Raw genomic sequence first — 18,748 nt, 5'->3', positions numbered from 1 at the left:
AGAATTAGAAAAAAGTATAGAAAAATTTATTGTGATTGTCCTTTGTCTTGTACACTGTCCTCTATTCTACTTGTACAGATAAAGAGTACAAACTCCATGCCTCCTACCAAGTTAATCACACTAAAACCCAGGTTAACTATTCAGAGGAAGCTTTTCTGAGGTTCTAACTTTGTAGGATGATATTTTATTTCTTTAAGCAATTGCATAATTGTGTAAATAATTCAGCTTTTGTATTATGCATGTTGGTAATTTATTTTATGCTCTAGCTTTATGCAATGGAGAAAGTACATATTGTAAATTTGTTTATACTCTCTTTTATGCTATGGAGAGTACATTTTGGAATTTTATTTTGTTTTGCATTTTGTGTTAATTCGCCAAGGGGTAAATATTACCTAGATGAGCGCAACCTGTATGTCAATAACTAATAGCTGCTGATGTAGGAACACTATATAACAAAATATAGATTTCATCTGGTAACAATCTATGCAACAAACTCCGCAACAATATGTCGATTAGGGATGTGATAAGGATGAGAGTAAAAATATTTAACCGATCAACAGATTGTATTGACAAAACTACCAATAATGCATCTGACTTATTAGTATGAATGTAACAAGAAAACTACCAATAAATGGGCAACCCAGCTTAACGCTAAATCATAACTAACAAAGTAAGCAATGACAACACTAACCAAAATGTGACTGTGAACGCGAACTGCATTATAGCATTCAGAACAATGTAATAATGATAGTAATTTTAGTTTTTCACCATAACCTTATGAAAATTTGTGGTCCTCAATACCTCCCTTAAATTAGCTCAAAGATATTATAATGTATAGCTAGTCAGTTAAAGGTTATGCAACTATGCTACTAGATCATTGTAACTAACAAATGAAAAAACAACCTTAAATTGCATTTATATTTTCTCACTCGAAAGTAACACATATCTCTATGAATCATGACATCTTATGAAAGGTTGAATTAGAGGTGATGTATATCTGTCTGATTGCAAAAATATATTTATTAGTTCAATAAAAGCATTATCCAACTTAGAGAAAATTATTTTTGCAAAATAAGCTTGCATTTGGTAATATTCATGTCTTAGCATTTTGACTCTGCACCCTATTTATCCACAACCGTCTGCTTTTGCTTTTTTCAAAATATCATATTCTCTCCTAGAATAACACAACAATGTAATGTGGACATATATTCAAGGTTTAAAATTTTGACCCAAACCGAGGTTTCGGTCCGGATCGGAACGATACGGTTTCGGTACTGTATCGTGCCGTGCTGTGCCAATATAGTTTCGATATTTTTTAAATATAAAATATATTAATTAAAAACTAAAATATTTAACATAAATATTTAAAAATAAACTATCAAAAATAATCTTTTAAAAAAGGAAAAGATATGAAAATAGATAAATACATAAAAATTTTATTATAATTTTTAAATTAAAATAAATGAAATATAAAATTAATTAGATAATTTTATTAGGGTTTAATAAAACCTTTTTTGATTATCTCCATCATAGCTAGGAGTTAATTAAAATAATTAACTTAAGTTTAATTAAAAAAGTTCTGAAATCCAACACCACTTGTGAGCTTGCACGACTTCGGTACCGCCGCGGGGTTGTGCGACCCCTCAGTCATGGCCATGGGGATTGCGTGACTCCTTCGGGGCGACCGCGTGGCGGTGCGACCCCTCTATAGCGACCGCAGGGTCGCACGATGCCGGAAGGGTTATGGCGCTCCGCTGCGACCACGAGATCGTGCAACACGTCGCAGCTGTCGCGGGTCTGGTGCCAGGGTCGTGCCGGTGCCGATTGTCGAGCGGAATTTGATGTTTTATTTGTTTCAACCGTCTTGGCACGAAACTTTAAACCATGCATATATTTATGGGAGAAACATGCATCAATATATACCAATAATCATGATATGATAGAAATTCTTTTGGGGTATTCTTTATGTACCAAATATTCCTTGGTTTGCCTCTCCATTGTCTTGGCTTGGAGACTAGAGAAATTAGATGACAATAAATTAGATTTTAGCCGTAACTCTACTGAACTCTTGTTCAAGTTTTAAAATCTTGACCCGTGTCGAGGTTTCGGTCCCAGATCGGAATGATACGGTTTCGATATCGTATCGTGCTGTGCCGATACAGTTTCAGTATTTTTTTTATGTATATATAGTAATTATTATATAAATATATTTATTGTTTATAATTTAAAAATAAGTTGTATATTGATTTTATATAAGTTATCTATCATTAAACAACTTAATATTGTTAGAAAAAACAATTAAATATAATTTTTTTAAGAAAATTGATCTATCAATAATTCAAATTAAATAATCATAATTATATAAATTAATACAAAATACTATTTTATATATAATAATTATATAAATTAAATATTTATTTAATAATTTAAATAATATATTTAAAATATTAGGGAAAAATTAGAATATCAATTAAGCATTAAAATAGTAAAAAAAATTTAAAATAATTTTTTTTAAAAATATCAGAATACAAATAAAATTTATTAGAATTTTTATAAATTTTTTAAATTTTTTTTATAATTTTTTAAATTTTGTTTAGAATTTTTAAATAAAATTTAGAACATTATAAACAATTTCAGAATATTATTTAATAAAATTTATTAATTTCTTAAAAAATTTAAATATTTTTTTTATATTTTATTGGGATAATTTAAATAGGGTTAATGAAAACCTCTTTCGAATATCACAAGGATTATTTAATTTATTTAAATTAGAATATGAATTTTGTACAGTAAACCCAGCCACGCGCTCGCTTGATGCCCGCCTCCGACGCGACGCCTGCGCCTCTGACGGTGTCGGAGGCGTCCCGCGACGCTTTCCGCGAAGCCGGAAGCGACTTGGGCGCGCCCGCGATGCCTTCTGTTGGTATCCCAAGGTAGTTTTGATGTGATCAAATAAGTTAAATTAGGTCCTGTTGTGTTTAACCCCGTGTCTAAGTGTGCAGGAACTTAGGAACACAGGATATCGAGCAAAAGACGCAGCTAGCGAGAAGGACGACACGGGAGAGAGCCGATGGGCTCGGTGCATCTGAGAGACGAGGTGTTGCGGAAGAGTACGCGGACGGACGAGAAGGAGGCGCGTGGTGTTTTCGAGGAACGAGAAGCGGGAGCGGAAGTTTGCTTGAAAAGACCGGAAGTTGGGTTCGGGTGAGCCCTATTCCGGATGGCCGAAATCATCCTAGCGAGCGGGGTCGGACCGAAGCAAGCGGAGCCGAAGCTGGAGGCCTGGAGAGAAAGTCAACAAAAGATTGACTTTCACCTTCGCACCCGGAAGGGTTCCGGGCGCCCGAAATCCAAAACTTAGCCAATTTCGACGTTGCACTTACCGTTGTGTCGGGGATAAAATATTATCCCATTCCAGGTGCTTGAACCCTTCCAGGCGCCCCGAGCAGGGCTATATAAGCAGCCCTACTCCCGAAAGCTAAGAACAACAAGAAATATCCAAGCAACACTTGTACACACTTCTTTTTCTATTTAGTTTCGTCTTTCTGTGTTTTCATTGCTGTAAAGAGGCTTCTCCGCTTGAAGAAAAAAATAATGCGACTTTATCTGCCTTGGATTAACAACTTCCCCGGTTGTAACCAAGTAAACCTGTGTGCCTCTGTCTTTTAGTCTTTAGTATTTCACTTATGCAAGTGTTATTTTAATTATGTTATAAGTCGAGAAAGGTTCATTTGCTTAATTTGTGCTGGGGCTATTCATCCCCCCTTTAGCCGGCCGCTAAGGGTCCTAACAGGTGTTATCAGAGCCAGGATGCTTTAGGAGGTCTAACCGACGATCGAAGCACCAAATCGATGGTTAGACGGAGCATATACCCACCGAAGTTCGAGGGAGAGTTCGTGAGCTGGAAAAAGAGAATGCAGGTATTCTTTATAATCGATTTTGAATTGCTTTTAATAATGAAGTTCTGTTTTGTTGCACCCGAAGGTAAGGAAGAATACCAGTGGACGAAGAAGGAGCAGGCCGACTACGTGGCAAACGACAAAGCAGAGTTTCATTTGCTGAGCATCCTTCCGCCACAGGAAGTCAACCGGATCGGCGCTTATAACTCAACAAAGGAGCTTTGGGAGAAGTTCCTTGAGCTACACGAAGGGATGCCCGAAGTCAAGCTCGTGAGACGGGATCTGCTAAGGAACCAGCTGAGTAACATAAAATTGGAAGCCGAAGAAACGGTTGCACATCTTCACTCAAGAATGAAGGAACTAATCACTGGACTCACGAATCTCGGAGAAAAGGTAAGCAATCGAGATTCGCTAAGGTACACGCTTAATGCATTTCCTAGATCTACCGAGTGGGCATCATTAGTAGATGCGTACTATATATCTAAAGATTAAGAATATATCACCTTAAAGAAATGTTTTCAACATTTGAAGTCTATGAAACGAGATGTGCAGATTCGAAGGAGCCGAAGCACAATATTGCCCTCAAGGCAAAGATGGATGAACTAGATTCAGAATCCTCTCTCGATGACAACGAGATGATGTTGATGGTAAAACAATTTAAAAAATTATTTAAAACTAGAAAATCTAACCATCCGCAGGGTAGAAAGAAAAGAACAATCAGATGGTACCATTACAACGAAGAAGGGCACGTTAAAGACAATTGCCATAAGTTAAAGATCAAGAATAAAGGAAAGAACAAAAAGCCTGTTCAATCTAACAAGCACAAAAATCTGAAGGCGACGTGGGACGAAACGTCGTCCGAATCAGAGATTGAGGCTTTCTCCGGACTTGCGTTAATGACAACCTAGCATCGAGAGCATCGATGAAGGGGGAGCGACATCGAAAGAAAGTAGCACTATTTTAAAGAAGAGCTATGGATAACGAGATCGACAAGATAAGTCAGGTACGATCTCTTTCTCTTGATAAGCCATTTAAGTTTATAAAATATTTATCAAAGAATTGTTGCAAACTAGAAAAAGAAAATAAAGAGTTAAAATTGATTCTAGCCAAATCTTGTCTATTAGAAGATTTTGAAAAATTAAAATTGGAAAATGATAAATTGAAAATACAAGTAGAAGACTTTAAAAATCGTGCATGTTTAAATGTGAAAAATCAAAATAGTAGGAAATATAATAATTTGAATTGGTATTTTAATTACCACAAGGGATAAATTAGAAAATTTCTTAGAAATTTATTCCTAAGAGATTTCTAATTAATCCAGTTGGAAGGAACTTGTATTGAGTTCCCAAATCTTGTATAAATTGAACTTTAATTAGATTTAGGGTTTTCAGCGAGAAAATTAAATATTTGATTTCCTTAAGAGGCTTTGTATAGAATGTGGTTGTTGTTCCAATAACCAAGAAGGCCTAGTGCCTCGCTTGGAAGTCAATTAATGAAATAAAATGTTTAATTAATTAACTGATAAAACATTTAATTGTAATTAAATAATGCTTTAAATAGTTACTAAAATATTTTTTTCGGTGTTTTTAACTTAGAATTTTTTAAAATTTTAATTATTTGTCTATCAAATTTTTTTTTTTTGAAAGTATCAGCTTTATATTAACAAAATTACTCAAATATTTTTTTTACAAATTTATTTAACTTAAAAATTGTATTTGCAAAACTTAAAGTTTTTAAAATTATTTACGTTGCAAATTATTTTCAAATAAATTTCAAAATTTTTAAAATCTTGATAAGTTTTTTTCAAAATCAGAGTTTTTTTTTTAAAACTAAAAACTTTCTTTTATTTGAAAAGTTACCCTTAGATTTTTTTTTTTTGGTACCTCATTTTTTATGTGATCAAAGGGGGAGAAGGGAAGATTAAGTTTAGGAGGAGGTAGCTTAACATTTTTTCAATTTTTACACTTTATTGCAAAATTTATTGTTTTGACTTTATATTAGTTTACCCTAACTTAACTTGGGTTGCTCACATCAAAAAAGGGGAGATTGTTGGTATCCCAAGGTAGTTTTGATGTGATCAAACAAGTTAAGTTAGGTTCTGTTGTGTTTAACCCTGTGTCTAAGTGTGCAGGAACTTAGGAGCACAGGATGTCGAGCAAAATACGGAGCTAGCGAGAAGGACGACACGGGAGAGAGCCGACGGGATCGGTGCGTCTGACGGACGAGGCGTTGCGGAAGAGTACACAAGCGGACGAGAAAGAGGCGCGTGGTGTTTCCGAGGAACGAGAAGCGGGAGCGGGAGCGGGAGCGGAAGCTTGCTTGAAAAGGCCGGAAGTTGGGTTCGGGTGAGCCCTATTCCGGATGGCCGAAATCACCCAAGCGAGCGGAGCCGGATCGAAGCAAGTGGAGCCGAAGCTGAAGGCCCAAATAGAAAGTCAACAAAAGGTTGACTTTTACCTTCGGGGCTCCCGGAACCCAAAACTTAGCCAAATTCGACGTGACACGTACCATTGCGTCGGGGATAAAATATTATCCCATTCCAGGCGCTTTGAAACTTTCCATGCGCTCTGAGCAGGGCTATATAAGCAACCTTGCTCCTAGAAACTAAGAACAACAAGAAATATCAAAACAACACTTGTACACACTTCCTTTTTCTGTTTAACTTCGTCTTTCTGTGCTTTCATTGCTATAAAGAGGCTTCTCCGCTTGAAGGAGAAAATAGTGCGACTTCATCTGTCTTGGATTAACAACTTGTCCCCAGGGTGTAGCACAGCTGGGGGCGCATGGTTTCGTGGCCGAGAGGTCCAGGGTTCGATCCTCGGGGTGTGATTGCCTGGGGTTAGCGTCCCGGCTATGCGCTTTCAGCTGTGCACCTGCATTTGCCTCCCTCCATATCCGTGGGACCGACTCTAGGGGGGCCGATGATGTGGCGGTTCCACATTTTTTTTTTTGAATTAACAACCTTCCCGGTTGTAACCAAATAACTTGTGTCTCTGTCTTTTAGTCTCTTTAGTATTTCTATTATGCAAATGTTATTTTAATTAAGTTATAAGTCGAGAAAGGTTTGTTTGCTTAATTTGTGTAGCGGCTATTCACCCTCCCTCTAGCCGGCCGCCAAGGGTCCTAACACCTTCGACAGCTTTGGAGGCGTCCGACGACGCTTTCGACGGCGCCAAAGGCGTCACGCGATGCTTACGGCGGCGCTAGAGGCGTTACGTGATGCTTACGGCGGTGCTAGAGGCGTTATGCGATGCTTCTGGCTCTGCCAGAAATGTCGAGGAGGATCCGCCAGAAACGTCGAGACTCGCGCGCGTGATGTGTCGATTTCGCCTTCACGGTGGAACTTTAAAAGTCGTCTGTGCCGGGCGGTTCGGAACGACATTTCATTCACTGCTCCTGTTGATTAGACTCCACTTGTCCTTGTATTTATTTGGCATTTAGATCTATGAGAGAATCAATGGATTTAGTACTTAACACCAAGGATCAAAATTTCGTTCCATGTCGCTCGACACGGATGACACTTGCCATTCCGCTTGACGTACTAAACCGGCACCGTGAGCCACTTTGTTTCGTGCATCACTGCATTCTTCACAGTGACAACAGGAGGAATCGCGTCGCATGCGTCGCCAGCCAAGAATCACGAGGCAGATGAAGGCAACTGACGAACGGGGAGGCAGCTGCGAGGCGGCAGCTAGCGTCACTCTCTGAACAGGTATGAGTTTAATTTACCCTGAATGCGAGCTGAGACTCACCGGAGGCGTCGCGAGATACCTCCGACACCTTTGATCATCTTTGTAGAACTGCAGAAGATTCGGAGGTGTCGCAGGTGAGGCCGAAGGTGGAAGCGTCGTCGAATGCCTCACCTGCCATCGTCGGACGCCTCACCGGCCACCATTGGAGGTCTCGCCTGCCGCCTCCGCCGCCACCCGCTGCCTCGCATTTGCTCGCGGGAGCCTTCCAGTGCAGGGTCCATGTGTTTGCGTTGCTGTTCTTCACGAAGTTTACAAGAAAATAAATCCCAGCATTTATTTAATTAATTGAAAACTTTTCTAAACAAACTTTTCTAAACTCCGATTAAATTATCCCAATAAAATATAACAAAAATTTAAAATTTAAAAAAATATTAATTAATATTTTGAAAATTAGTTTTATCGATTTAAGTTTTATTTAAAAATTTAAAAAAAAATTCTAAAAGATCATATTTATATTTTGATAATTTTAATAAATTATTTTGTATTTTTTACTGTTTTACATAATTATTTAAATTATTTTTTAAATATATATTATTTAAATTAGTAATTAAATTAATAAATAGTTAAGTTATATAATTATTATATATAAAGTAGTATTTTGTGTTAATTTATATACTTATTATAGATAATATTTTAACACATTAGCTTCTTCAACACATCAAACACATATTTTCACTTAAATAGCCCTTTCTGAACAAGCAACTTGTATGGCTTGAAATACTCAAGACCACATAATTCTTTGGTTTAAAAGTGCCAATGGGGATAAGTTTCATCCTTCTAATTCCTGCAGTATTATTAGCTTTGATGTTATGTTAATGCCATCTATATAAACATCGAGAAAGATATAATTTTCACTGGATACCTAAAAAAAAAGAAAAAAAAAGAAAAAAAAAAAGAAAAAGAGAAGGATATAATTTTCAGATGGATTAGGTGAAAAGCTGAATGATTTGATTCACTTTCGAAAAAAGATTTAATTTATCAAACCTTATTTAGGAGTTTGTTTTAACTCATATAAAGACCTTTTCAATTTATATGCAAAACCACTCTCCCTTTGAGCAAAATCCCTAGGGGATTGATGTAGGTATACCTTAGCAAGATTACCATAAATAAAAGAAGATTGATGTAGGTATACCTTATTAGTAAGACCACCATGAATAAAAGCATATTCTTGATGATATATTATTGTATGTTGGAATATAGCCGCCAAGTGAAAGGAAGATGCACCGTAGCAATCGTAGGTGATAGGAGGAAAATATGTCAGTATAGTCAACATCACATATTTAAGGGTACCCTTTTATCATCAAGTTAACTTTTAGCCGATCTATGGAGCCATGGGAGTATGTTGTGCCAGGAATTCAAATGTGCGTCCGCCCGTAGGTTTGCATAGCAAACACTCAAGGCTGTGGTAAAGGAATGAGATTGAGGATTTTGAGCACTAGCTGCACCTGTACCTTTTATCAGCTGTGAGTATAATGAGGAATTTGTTCTGCTTGCCACTCGATGTGGGTTTTGGAAGAAGTAACCAAAGGGGAAAACTTGCGAGGGAGTCACTGTGGGTTCACAAAACACTAACTAGTGTATTACTAATTCCCATAGTGCACAACATCACCTTTGATGTTTTTGTCCCACATGAATGTACAACACTGACTATAACATAACTAATAACTTTTATGAGTCATGCATCACAAGAGGCTTCTTCTTCAATTTTCCCAAATTTAGAAGGTTGGGGACCTATTATTCTTTTTGAATTAATATTTATTGTCTTTTCTGTTGATATGAGAACCATCTTGAACTCTTTAAGTCCCATTTGGTAATAAGAACAATTTGTTTGTGAAATATAATTATCATCTTTAAATTCTTTATCTTATGTAGGTAATACAATTCAATCCTGATGGACCATGATAAAATTATAGTCTAGGCTCATTTGTTTGCCAGAAAAATTTGATGTGAACAGAATAAACTTGTTAGGTTCATACCTCCAATGCAGTGTCAACGCATTATCAATCCATTCAGGTTCATTTAAGGAGGAAATGTAGTCAATTGAGTTGACCGCATTATCAATGTAATAGTGTAACAGCAATAACAGGCCATATATCCAAACAATAAAGCAATGTAAAATAGTAATGTCAGAAACTTGTCTTTTTTCCTTATTATTTGTCATGATTGTTGACCTGTCATGCTAGGCGTCGTGATAAAAAAATTTCATTTCATTATTTGACTGATACATGGAACTAGGCGGAAAACGGAACAGTACTCGGCATCATGTTTCTGTTCATGGGGAAGCGAAACAAGAGACAAGGAAGATACGGAAGATAGAGGAGATGACATACCTTGAAGATAGGTGTAGAAGAATGCTAGGTGAATTTGCCAAGGAATTGGGCCACAGATGAAGGGGAAACCGGAGGAGAAGAAAGCAGCTAAGATGGTCTCAATTTGGTGGTTGGTAGTGATTAATTCGTCTGTAGTCGTGCAATGGAGTTGTGACCATAACTTTTATTTTCCTTTCTAATTAGTGATAGGGATAGAGTTGAGTATAATATGTATTAACTATATATAATTAATTATATAGTTAATTATATGTTGTTAACTATAACTATATATGTATTAGTTATATATTTAACTAATTGATATTATATATATAATTTATAACTATATGTAATTAATTATGTATAATTATATAGTTCTGTAATTAATTAATACCCTATAATTAATTGATAACTTATTAGTAATTATAATTAATTGTCTATATTGTTAACCACACTGTATTTTTTTTATTACAGAGAATTAATCTTGAAATTATATTCGCACGATACCACATAGTACCATAGTTGTATTGTTCCAGTTGAAAACTGAATACGCTAAAGGTTTCAAACCTGATCATCTTGGTTCATGGAGAACAGATACTATATTGCAACTAATGAACAGCCTAGCCATATTCTGCACAATTTCTTAGAGACAGCTAATTTAGTGTTGTACGTGTTCCACCTAGTGCAGCAGTAGGAAATATGCTCATCATGACTTGCTTGTTTTAACAGAAGGCTGCAAATTCCCATCCAGTTTGTATTCCTAACCAGTAGATATCAGTAACATTCAACATGGTCTAGCATTATGGACATTGTTAGAGGTGGAGGAAAAGATTGTGCTCAACTTTATTGAATACTCGGGGGCTTGTACAAAGTAGTATAGGAACAATCTAATTGAAGGCATAACAATTATTGGTATAATACATAGTTATATTAGTCTATCACTTCCGTCAAATTGAAATATGGATATAAACTAATGTTCTACTTGTTAGATAATTTGTGAAATGAGAAACAAAGTTATCACTTGTTCTACTGATTATTATGGCTTGTGTTTGTCTCAAATAGCGATTGGATATTTGTAAAATTCTATATACTTTTTTAATTTTATCTCTCAACTTGCAAATATTATGAGTACAGTATATTGTTTCTCTAATGATGATTGAAATGTCTCGGAACAATAAGTAGTCATTTAAATTTTGTTCCAACTATGCTGATTGCTACATATTGCATTTCATTTCAGAAAGGTTTCTTGCCAATTTTTTTGAGGAAGATTCAAATCGGAAAACCTTTAAGTCCATCACAGATGCAGTATTTGAATGCCTTGGTCAGATTGGTGACAGTTGCATTGTCCTGAAGTTGCTTTTCAAGAACATGTTAAATGAGATGGTGTGTTGGCTTTCTTCATAAGCTTATTCTTTGCATTTCTAGTTCTCCATCCCTTATGCATTTACCTCACGGTTGAAGACTTTTGTCATATAGAAAAAACATTCTATTTCCAGCAAAAATTATGTCCTTATTATGTGATGTTTGCTTGACCTCTGCAGTTATTAAAGCCTCCTATGGACAATTTCCGTGGTATGCTCAGAATGATCATTGCACTTGATGCCAGGCTAACTAAACTTTCCGATGAGGATATTGGTGACTTAAGCAAAATCCTTTGTCGATATATGGTTGATACAGCATCAGTATGTGCTTGCTTAGTGCTTGTAGATTTTCTTGTTATTTATAGTGCATACATACATGCACACACTTAGAAATATTTTCAGCTTAGTTTGAGAGATGGAAAATTATGGTTTGATACTAGGAATGTCAAAAATAATCATAATAAATTTCAAACGCCAATAATAGTGTTAGGGATACATACATACACATATATATATGTGTCTGTGTTTTCAGTTCTCTCCAGTGTAACTCAATCAACTATAGTCGTTCTAAGGAAACAATGCATGTGATGACTACTTCTATGGTCATAAAAACCTCACCAATAAACATTTAATGACCAAACCAAAAGGACTAAACCACTAATATACATCGTTATACATGAGAATATTAAAACTCAGTTATTCTTGGACCAATTCATTGCATCTTTCATGGCTTTCAAGATTAATTCGTGCATGACCAATGTGGTCGAATAAGTTGCTAACATTGAACCACATGACACTTGGTGCTGAATATAAAATGTTTGCTTATGAATTTCTTGTAGAGAATGCTGAAGAAAACATTCAAATTGAGATCTGTTATATAATATAAAATTAATTTTTAATTGATTTTCTCATTAACATGTATTATTTATCTGATTCAATTTATCATGGACACTGGGAGCCTGGAACTACTAACCAAAAATGATTAGCCTCTTATGTGGAGTTGTGGTCTGTCCTATAATTTATGAATAATTTTCTCAATGTTTGTACTAAGGACAACACCCTATCTATCCTATTGGGCACTTCATGTGTGTCAAATATGACATTTTTCTTTATCTACCGCACAATGTCCACATTGTGCCACACTAGCTATTGCTTACCTTCCCTCCATGTTTCTATACACTTGGTTTAAATGATCATTGTCTGGTATTTGTGTCATGAGGCAAGGAGACTACCAGCCAAAGTGAGTAAGAATTTAGATGGATTGCTTGCCTTTCAACCGATGGAGTATTTTTTATTTAACCCCAACCTGAATAGGGCAGCTTGCCTGAAGCTTTGTGAATTCAATGCCACCAACATCAGTTAGCTTAACTTATTGGGATTAGGATACTTCTGTTTTCTTTTTTTTTTTGTCTTTAGATCTGAGTTCTTTTTGGAATTATCCAAACTAGCATCCTTCTGTCAGAGCACATGATTTAATCTTTCTTGCAATTCAGTGAAACCAATTCTCTATTCAGTTCTCAGTGTTCCTGTATTCTATTTTTTGGGTATCCATGTCTACTTCACCTGTCCAATCGGGTTTGGGTACTCATTAAATGGATGAGTTTGGGTTAAATGATAGATTCCTATCATGGGTATGGATCAGTTTGAAGTGTATACTTGGTCCAGGTCATATGTAGATATGTATCTTTGCATATTTACAAGATTTATCATGTAGGTTTGACTTAAATTTGATGGACTATATGATTTTACCGGCATTTCATTGTTAGAGATTGATATACATACTTTTTAATACATATTCTGTTTTGATGACAGATTTAATTATTTTTGGTGGTTCAATTTGTTATTATTTTTGACATTGGAGGTATTAAATTAAAATATGTTAAATTCTATTAGGTTCAGTTGTGGTTGGGTGCTCATGTGCTCATGGGTAGTGATGAGATGGGTACAGGTAGACTACTAAGTAGTACCCATCACAGGTATGGGACAGGTTTAGATTTGGATTTGCTAAGCAGATATTGGTAGTTGAAAAATTTGTGGGTACCCTAAAATCCACTCTCTGCTATTCTGATAAATAACCAAATATAATCATACTCTTTCATACTTTTATGTTTGTTGAAGTTATATGCTTTTTGGAAAGTGGTATTTTTTAAGGCTTGATTATGAAACTCTTGCATTCAAATAACACACTGAAGTTCTTGTTTCAACAAGTTTTTAACTGCACATTAGATTTCTAAAATTTTTCTGTTTTGGGTACTTAATTTCTCTTGCTTTGACACAGTCTATGTCTGAAGATCCTGATGTGGCTTGTCGGTTCAGTGGGATCCCTACATTTGATTTTTTTCTGAAGCCCTGCATTGTACTGTTGATTGCGAGCGGCAAAGTCTTACCTTTTGTGTTGAAGTTACTCAATCAGTTCGTTTCAGAAGATTGTATATTGCTTCCTTATGAATCTGATGATAAATATGGAATGGATATCTCAATTAGAATAAATGCAGTGTTACACATCCTCAGCTTTATGTTTAGTCATAAGAGACTTCACATAAATCTTTCAAGAAATAAAGCACAAATTGATCATACTCTTCTGATCATGCATAACTTATTGGTAACTTAAGATTCTACTAGTACCTTAAGTAATTGGTCATTCATCAATGAACTTGATTGTTAGTTGTGCTATCGCAATTTATGTTGTGTTTTAAGAACATTCACAAGTCTGTTTGGCTAATTTCAAAACCACATTTACATGGACAAGTCAAATTTATGTCAAAAAATATCACAACTTTTCTTAATTCGCATTTGCTAGTTTTAGTTACTTCACATGGGATATGCTACCATGAGCTTTGTTACTATGGATTGCTACTCTCTCTTGGCTACATGTTGATACGACATGACATGAGTATGGGTATGGAAAACAAGCACAATGAGGCAAACTCATATATTTTCTCTAGTGAGAATAGGAGTCTCATGTGAGAATAGGAGGTAAAGAAAATTGGAAGAAGAAACAAAAGAGGGCAACTCTTGCTTGTGCAGGATGGGATACTATGGGTTGCTCGACCTCTTCTTGTGAGAATGTTGAAGGGCACATTATTAGAAGGGGAGAGATTGCGAGGGGAGTTGGAATCACAATTGAGAGTGGGGAAGGTTGCAATGGCAGAACTATATTGGTTCATATAATATCAATGAATCCTGGACACCTTTCCCCTCTCTGTACCGGACCAGTTTAGTGCTGGTTCAGGTTTGGTTCAACAACTAAACACCTGATTCAGGCTCAGCTTGTCTTTCAAATTGAATCTGATTTGAGTTCCAACCAATTCAAGCCTGATCATGTTTGTTAGGAGTTCATAAATTCTCTAGTTGGATCCAAATCAAGTCTAATTGGTCCCAAATAAAACCCTAATAACTCAAATTCAGTACTAGTTGATTGAGTAACAAAATTTGAACATTAAACATGTAACCCAACGTATTATTCTTGATTATTAATCAAAATTTATACTTTCTTTTTTGCTGAGTTCTTGTGATCCCATTTCAAAGAAATCATCTGTCTGACATCTGAATCCATACCTGTGAGATTCCTGTGTTTGAGTAACATAGATCAAGACAATGATAGTGCACTCTTTGAATATATAATGAAACATTTATCAATGTACAATCAATATTTTGGTGTTCAACTGTTGGCTGATTTATCTATCTGTATTTGCAGGATTCAAATAAGCATAACATTTCATATGAAGAAAGAGGCAGATTACAGAGTGGTCTTGATAAAATGAAGGGTAGCATATGTGATCTGTGGATAAAAAATTCATAATCCAATTAATCTTCAAAGAGTACATGGGTGTCAGTGTGAGTATTTACCTCATAGAAAAGGAAAAAACAATGCATAGATAAGCAATTTTGTAATTCTAAATTTTCTAGTTAAATCTATTTTTCTCATGTTTCCTGTTCAAACTCGTGTAATTTTATGCTTTTGGTGTTTGATGTATGGGCTATGTTATTCGAGTCAAGTATGTCAGTTTCCAGTAGGAAGCAATTGATTGAATATTTAGAAGATTTATCAATATTTTAAGTCACATTAATGTCTTATTATTTTTTTTAATGCTATACTGATAATCATTAATATTTATGCTCTATTAATGTTAATTGTAAGGCATTAATATTGATTGCAAGTTGTGTTAATATTAAGTATTATTTATGTGAATATTTATTTTATTTACATATTTTATGTGTATTAATATTAAGTATTATATTTCCCTGTGTTTTGTTTCTTGTTATTGCATTATTTTTTTCTGCATCTAGACGATTAACATTTGCATTTTTTTGTGACATGGGAAAAAAATTGTGCAGTTCGCAAATCAATGTATTCATTCATCTACTCCTATTCTTCCATAACTTGTTAGAGAATGATTAGATATTGCACGCTTGGATTGCCCTGAGTATTATATTTTGGACAATTAAATGTGAGTAGATGTTGTTCTTGCCAAATTGAGTTAAAGAGCATTTAGTTAGTGTTTCCATGATTCTGAGTAGCTCTTACAAAGGCCACAAATACTGCTGATTTGGAATCTTCATTAGGAATACTCTTGTATGACTATGCTAACCAAGGATATCCAAGCCATATGTGAAACTTGGGCGGTGCCTTTCACAACCAAATATATTACAACCAATCAAAGCAAATTTTAAAAGGAATTTTCAGATGTGGGATGATCAACCCATTTTATAGGGCATATGCGATTTAACAATTGCAAGTTAGTTACATGCTACCAGATTAAAGCATGGTTTAGTGTTTCACAATCACCTTAATTATCATTTTTAGTGAAAAAAATCATCATAGAAGTCCGTAGTTTTAGATAATTAAATGAACGAAACCATTTTTTTTCTTCCAAATTTGACTTTATAGATAGTCTGCTTAGCATGCATGTGTCTACTCCGTTTGCTTAAGTGCTTGGATGTCCTAAAGGATCATATATCACAGATGTAATATGGTCCCTTATCTACAATGCCTAGACAGAGTCTTGGACTGCTTTCTTAGAACTCTAAATCAAAATCAATACCCAGTCTATAGAGAGGTCATATAAAGGTCAAGAGGATAAGGTAAAGGTTGAAAGAGTTCAGTCAATAGTGCTAGTTGGAATTCTTGTTGTAGTTTCAATAGGTTTGCAAAACACATAAGATTGGAATTCATAATTTATTATATATTTAGAAGACACATTGACGATTTTGAGATTTTTGTAGCTATTGCAGAATATTTTCTCGGTTGTTTCATTGCTCATGCAGTGCTCTTTGTATAATAGAGAAGAAAGATTTATAAATTAGAAGTATGTCGAAAGATTGCAATTTTCCAAGTCCACTCATAATCAGAAATAAAGAAAGAAAACACAGGACTAGAACATAGATTTTTGGGGGGAGAAGTGTCATCCCTCACCTTGCATCCACATACCACACAAACAAGAACATAGGTTTCCTATCGCACATTAGTAGCAAAACTCTTCCTTATTCTCCTCCACAACCCTCACTATGCTCTCAAACACAGATACCTTACATGGAATTCTCAGCACACCTTCCTGCTCAAACCCAAATTCATCCTCTGCTTCCCTCAGCAGAATCTCAAACGCCCTGTGGCTCAAATATTCAGTTGGGATCACAAACCTCTGCATTTCCTCTCCCACACACACAGCAAGGCACCCTCTCGGTATGCTGCTGTTGCTGCTGCTGGAGAAGGAGAGGTTCCTCTTCAGGAACTTGATGCTCTTCTGGCTGCTACTGCAGCTGCTGCCAGTGGGAGAAACTGTCAGCTTCTTCCATTTCTTCAGCATCTGTTGGAGCCTCACCACCTCTGTGATCTTGTTGGGCTTCTTCGAATCCATGCTTCTCGTGGTGGCTCAGACTAATGCTGATGGAGGTAAGGACTGTGATTGTGTCATGATGCTTCAGTTGTATGAGAATTTATAGGCGCTGGCAGACACAATTCAACTACCTTTTTGCATTTCTTTTATTAACAAATGCAATATTTTATTGGCCTTATTGCTCATGATTGCAGAAAATCTACCTTCACACAACCACTAGATCTACTTTGAATTGTTCTTACATAACTGAACTGGTTCATATTTACATCAAGGAAAATAAAACTAGTTCTAACGATCTATTCATCATTGCCACAATCATATGGATTGGTCAAAGGATTCCCATGTGGGTCTATGGAATTGATTCCCCTCTAGGAGCAAATATGCATGCAATCTTCTCCAGATGCAGTTTTTGGTACTTGCTATTGTTTTCTTATGTCCTTCACCATCCTAAGCATCTACGATCTTAATGTTTTAAATTTGATTTAATATAATTGCTCCTCGCTTCATAATGCAGTAGGGATATTTGTTTGTCTGTTTTATATTTGTTTTTAATGCATTTGTGTGCTTAGGAGAACATGACAGTTTGACAATGAGCAAACTTCATGTGCTATCTTCTGTTTCACAAACTGTGATCTTCATTTTTGTTCTTACATATTAGTCCATTAATCTAATCATTTGGCAGGTGAACATGGTTAGTACTAGTGCATTATATATTTTATTTCTACTCCATCAACCACCATATAATCATTAAGATATAAAAATGATGATTGATCATAATATATTTCTATATGAAAGCCATTTTTTATACCAAGTTTACTGTAGATCACATTTATATTATTTTCACTAACTAATAATTTGAAGAGTATACTGAATTGCTTTTAGAAAAATCTTGATTGATCTTGGTGCATTTTAGAGTTGACAGTGTTTCAAGAGATTCAGGTATCTTTACTGAAATTGAAATATGGCCATTATGAGTTTTGTCACATAAAGAATCTGAAATAAATGAAAGGTCAGTGCCTATTTTATCTGCACTTTGTGTTATTTGTTGAAGCAATTTATTTCTCATCTTCAATGCAATTGTTGTAGTGTTGTTGCTGCCAATCCGAGCACTGTCATGTCAGCTATCAGCTCATGCTGTAGTTATTTTAGTTGGAGACAGTTATTATCTCTGCATCCTTAATGTTAATAATAAATGAAAGAGATGAGCAGTTTGTTTTTTTTAATCTCTGCATCCTTACACTATCCACATGCCTCGTGAAGTCACTAAAGTTATTGCAACTTGAGAAGTGCTTCTGTAAGGTTCAGACGACATGTGCTTCTGCAAGTTATGAATCTTTACTTCGTACATTTTTTTTTTGAAATTTTGATTTTTGATAGAAAATATTTATCATTAGATTAAAATATTTTTGTTTATTCATATTCTTAAGTAGAATTGAGTATTTGGTTTAAACCCAATCTAAATGAATTAATAAAAATCGAACAAATTAAATTTTTTAATTAACTAAATTCATTGAATTTTTAAATAAAAATTGAGCAAACTGAACATATGAACATATAAAATATTAGTTAATTGGGTAAAAAATTAAATTAATC

At 35.1% G+C, this 18,748-nt stretch overlaps 2 protein-coding genes across 6 annotated transcripts in view; one reads left to right on the top strand and one right to left on the bottom strand.

Annotated features, from left to right (window-relative positions):
- LOC122008136 (testis-expressed protein 10-like) overlaps positions 1 to 18,500 on the top strand; it is a 42,533-nt gene extending 24,033 nt beyond the window's left edge. Inside the window, exons 17-22 of one of the 5 annotated variants that reach the window (XM_042563743.1) lie at positions 11,195 to 11,340; positions 11,499 to 11,639; positions 13,597 to 13,747; positions 15,016 to 15,155; positions 18,069 to 18,164; positions 18,242 to 18,500. In XM_042563743.1, the coding sequence (XP_042419677.1) occupies positions 11,195 to 11,340; positions 11,499 to 11,639; positions 13,597 to 13,747; positions 15,016 to 15,017 (440 nt within the window). In that variant the 3' untranslated portion in view covers positions 15,018 to 15,155; positions 18,069 to 18,164; positions 18,242 to 18,500. Of the gene's footprint in view, positions 1 to 11,194; positions 11,341 to 11,498; positions 11,640 to 13,596; positions 13,921 to 15,015; positions 18,165 to 18,241 lie in introns of those variants that run through there. The other 4 variants (XM_042563741.1, XM_042563740.1, XM_042563739.1 and 1 more) reach the window with 4 other exon arrangements.
- On the bottom strand, positions 16,784 to 17,176 carry LOC122008138 (auxin-induced protein 15A-like). The gene has a single exon (XM_042563745.1). It carries the CDS (start codon positions 17,174 to 17,176, stop codon positions 16,784 to 16,786), a length of 393 nt encoding a protein of 130 aa, XP_042419679.1.
- Positions 18,501 to 18,748: the final 248 nt, after the last annotated feature.

Source organism: Zingiber officinale, chromosome 8A (assembly GCF_018446385.1).
Source record: "Zingiber officinale cultivar Zhangliang chromosome 8A, Zo_v1.1, whole genome shotgun sequence".
Classification (NCBI taxonomy): Eukaryota; Viridiplantae; Streptophyta; class Magnoliopsida; order Zingiberales; family Zingiberaceae; genus Zingiber; species Zingiber officinale.
The sequence above is the reverse complement of the archived record's forward strand: the minus strand, read 5'-3'. Positions and strand labels throughout refer to the sequence as shown.